The 3,908-nt window shown below is 62.5% G+C and overlaps 1 protein-coding gene across 3 annotated transcripts in view; it reads left to right on the top strand.

Annotated features, from left to right (window-relative positions):
- Positions 1-3,741, top strand: part of TSPAN33 (tetraspanin 33) — a 7,482-nt gene extending 3,741 nt beyond the window's left edge. For 2 of the 3 annotated variants that reach the window (XM_015626970.2, XM_033514683.1), the window contains exons 2-7: positions 1,403-1,460; positions 1,560-1,687; positions 1,775-1,849; positions 1,954-2,049; positions 2,292-2,420; positions 3,404-3,741. In XM_015626970.2, coding sequence (XP_015482456.1) covers positions 1,403-1,460; positions 1,560-1,687; positions 1,775-1,849; positions 1,954-2,049; positions 2,292-2,420; positions 3,404-3,703 — 786 coding nt within the window. In that variant the 3' untranslated portion in view covers positions 3,704-3,741. The remainder of the gene's footprint in view (positions 1-1,402; positions 1,461-1,559; positions 1,688-1,774; positions 1,850-1,953; positions 2,050-2,291; positions 2,421-3,403) is intronic. The other variant, XM_033514684.1, reaches the window with a different exon arrangement.
- The last annotated feature ends 167 nt before the right edge of the window (positions 3,742-3,908 follow it).

Raw genomic sequence — 3,908 nt, 5'->3', positions numbered from 1 at the left:
TCCTTGTCCTTATCTATCTCCCTTTCCCCATCCCCTCCCTCTCTCCATCCCCTCCCTCTCTCCATCCCCTCCCTCTCCCCATCCCTCCCTCTCCCCTGCAGCTGGTGGGCATCGTGCTGGCGCAGCTCCTCATCAACCAGATCCGTGACCAGATCAAGCTGCAGCTGTACAACCAGCAGCACCGGGCAGACCCCTGGTACTGAGCCGCGGGCTCTCCGGGGGCATTCCCGACCCCGGATCCGCGGGAAGAGCCCGAGGGGCTCGGCTGGAGAAGAGGATGGCGGATCCGCGCTGGCTGCGGAGAGGGAGGCTCCGTGCCTTTGGCAGCCGGCGCTGAGCTCGGCCTGGAGGTGCTGAGCTGAGGCAGCGCCGGGGAATCGCTGTCTGTCCGTCCGTCCGTGCGTCCTGCTGCTGCACAAAGCTTGGCACTGGGATGTGCTTCCCCTCCCCACGTGTGCTGGAGAAGGACGTCTGTCTGTCTGTCTGTCTGTACACTGAGCTGCCTTGGCCCAGGCTGGGCTGTGGGACTGGGGACAATCCCCCACGGCCAGGTGTTGGGGACATCCCCACAGCCAGGTGTCTGGGGACATTCCCCATGGCTGAGTGTCTGGGGACAATTCCCACAGCCAGGTGTTTGGGGACAATCCCCAGGGCCGGATGTTTGGGGACAATCCCCAGGGCCAGGAGTCTGGGGACAATCCCCACAGCCAGGTGTTTGGGGACAATCCCCCACAGCCAGGTGTCTGGGGACAATCCCCATGGCTGGGTGTCTGGGGACAATTCCCCAGGGCCGGGTGTTTGGGGACAATCCCCAGGGCCGGATGTTTGGGGACATCCCCACAGCCAGGTGTTTGGGGACAATTCCTCATGGCCGGGTGTTTGGGGACAATCCCCACGGCTGGGTGCTTGGGGACAATCCCCATGTCTGGGTGTTTGGGGACAATCCCCCATAGCCAGGTATCTGGGGACAATTCCCATGGCTGGGTGTTCGGGGACAATTCCCCATGGCCAGGTGCCTGGGGACAATCCCCACAGCCAGGTGTCTGGGGACAATCCCCATGGCCGGGTGTTTGGGGACAATCCNCAGGGGGTGGGGACAGAGGTGACCACCCAGGGGGTGGGGACAGATGTGACCTCCCAGGGGGTGGGGACAGAGGTGACCTCCCAGGGGGTGGGGACAGAGGTGACCACCCAGGAGGTGGGGACAGAGGTGACCACCCAGGGGGTGGGGACAGAGGTGACCTCCCAGGGGGTGGGGACACAGTGGACACCGTGTGACGAGGGGAAACTGAGGCAGCCCCTGCAGTTCTGCTGCCCCGTTTCCATCCCCGGCTCTGAGGTGGGGACATGGGTGTGGCACGGAGCTGGTGACAGCTGCGGGGTCACCTCTGTCCCTCTGCAGATGATCTCCATGGTGATGGTGGCCGTGGGGGTCTATGCCCGGCTGCTGAAGCACGCAGGTGAGCTCGGGGGTGGTTCCCAGCCGGTTCTGGTGCTCTGGGGGCTGTCATGGGGGGTCCTGGGGGTGCTGGCAGTGCCGGTGACAGCTCTGGTGACAGAGGCAGCCATGGCGTGCCTGGCGGTGGACCCCGCCATCCTCCTCATCATGGTGGGCGTCCTCACCTTCCTCATCACCTTCTGCGGCTGCGTCGGCTCCTTGCGGGAGAACATCTGCCTGCTGCAGATGGTGAGTCCTGCCGGGGCTGGGGGGACCTGGTGGCATCTCGGTGTCCCCTCCCGTGGTCCCCTCACTGTCACATTCCTTTTCCTGCAGTTCTCCGTCTGCCTGACCATCATCTTCCTCCTGCAGCTGGCGGCCGGCGTGCTGGGCTTTGTCTTCTCTGATAAGGTGCTGAACCCCGAGGGTGGGATGGGGAACCCAAACCTGGTGGGGGTGATGGGTGACCCCACTCGTGTCACCCGCTGGGTGACAGCCTCGCTGGTGTCCCCCAGGCACGTGGGAAGGTCAGCGAGATCATCAACGGGGCCATCGTGCATTACCGGGATGACCTGGACCTGCAGAACCTCATCGATTTTGGGCAGAAGGAGGTGACCGGGGTGGGGGTCTGCAGGGTTGGGGTGTCCCTCCAATGGATCAGGACATGTCCCCACTTCTTAAATCTGTGGGGTGGCACAGCTTGGGGACGTTGGATGGCTCTGGCAAGCGGATTTGATGTTTGTGGTGATGTCCTGCATGGGCAGGGCGAGGCTGGGGAGAGCTGGGGGCACCAACAGCCCTGAGCGTGCTGTCCCCCTGCCACGGGCTGCTGTCCCCTGTGTCCTGCCCGCAGTTCAGCTGCTGCGGGGGTGTCTCCTACAAGGACTGGTCCCAGAACGTGTATTTCAACTGCACGGCCACCAACCCCAGCCGTGAGCGCTGCTCCGTGCCCTTCTCCTGCTGCCTGCACGACGCTGAGCAGGTCAGTCCTGGGGGTGGCCTCGGGGGACACTGCCCTGTGCCCGTCCTGCTGTGCCCTGGGGCTGTGCTGAGCCCTGCCCTGTGCCTGTCCTGCTGTGCCCTGGGGCTGTGCTGGGCCTGGAGCCCTGCCCAAGGGGAGGGAACACACTGGTGGCAACAGATGGGCCCCATCCCACTTTTGGGGTTTGGGTTCTCCTGTCCTACCTTCAGGGTTTGGGTTCCTCCATGCCACACTCTGGGTTTGGATTCCCCCATGCCACACTCTGGGTTTGGGTTCCCCATCCCACCTGTGGAGTTTGGGTTCCCCATCCCACTTTGGGGTTTGGGTTCCCCATCCCACTTTGGGGTTTGGGTTCCCCATCCCACCTTCGGGGTTTGGGTTCCCCCGTCCCACACTCTGGGTTTGGGTTCCCCATACCACTTTTGGGGTTTGGTTTCCCCATCCCACTTTGGGGTTTGGGTTCCCCATCCCACCTTTGGGGTTTGGGTTCCTCCATCCCACTCTGGGGTTTGGGTTCCCCATCCTACTTTAGAATTTGGGTTCCCCATCCTACTTTAGAATTTGGGTTCCCCATCCCACCTTTGGGGTTTGGGTTCCCCATCCCACCTTTGGGGTTTGGGTTCTCCTGTCCTACCTTCTAGGTTTGGGTTCCTCCATTCCACACTCTGGGTTTGGTTTCCCCATCCCACCTTGGAGTTTGGGTTCCCCATTGCACACTCTGGGTTTGGGTTCCCACACTCCGGGATTGGGTTCCCCATCCCAGCCTTGGGCTTTGGGGACATTTCCTGGGTGGAAATGCTGTGGTGAGCTGGGGGAGAATTCTCCCTCCCGAGCTGGGATTGGCTCCTTGGGGACAGGTGGCTCTGGAGGGCTGGCCTGGGGACACTGAGGAAGGGGACGCCCCACCAAGGCAAGGCCAACTGGTGACCACACAGCTGCCCTCCAAGAACCGGGACCCCAGTGTGTCCTGTCCCCTCTCCCAGGCCGTCATCAACACCATGTGTGGCCACGGGATGCAGGCCAGGGGCTACCTGGAGGCCAGTGCCTTCATCCACACCAACGGCTGCATCGACAAGCTGGTCAACTGGACCCACAGCAACCTCTTCCTGCTGGGGGGCATCACCCTGGGGCTGGCCCTGCCCCAGGTACGGGGACAAAGCTCTGCTTGTGGGGTTTTTTGGGGGGCTGCCTTAATGGCATTAATCCTAAATGGATTGCCAGATTGGGATGGGATTTGGGGTGGGGCAGTGATGCAAATGTCAGGCATGGGGGGAATGGGGTGACACCGCCTGGTGTTGCTCAGTACCTCCCTCTGCCCTTCTCCTTCTTCCCTCTCCCTTTCGTACCCCCTTCCTCTTCCCTTTCCCCCTTCTTCTCCCATTTCCTTCCTGGTTCCCCTTCCTCTTCCCTTCTCCTCCCTTCCCTGTATCTCATTTCCCCTTTCCCTCTCCCCATCCCCTCCCTCTCCCCATCCCCTTCCCTCTCCCC

The sequence above is a fragment of the Parus major genome, chromosome 1A (genome assembly GCF_001522545.3).
Source record: "Parus major isolate Abel chromosome 1A, Parus_major1.1, whole genome shotgun sequence".
Taxonomy (NCBI): Eukaryota; Metazoa; Chordata; class Aves; order Passeriformes; family Paridae; genus Parus; species Parus major.
Note: the sequence above shows the minus strand (reverse complement) of the source record. Positions and strands in the feature narration are given on the sequence as shown.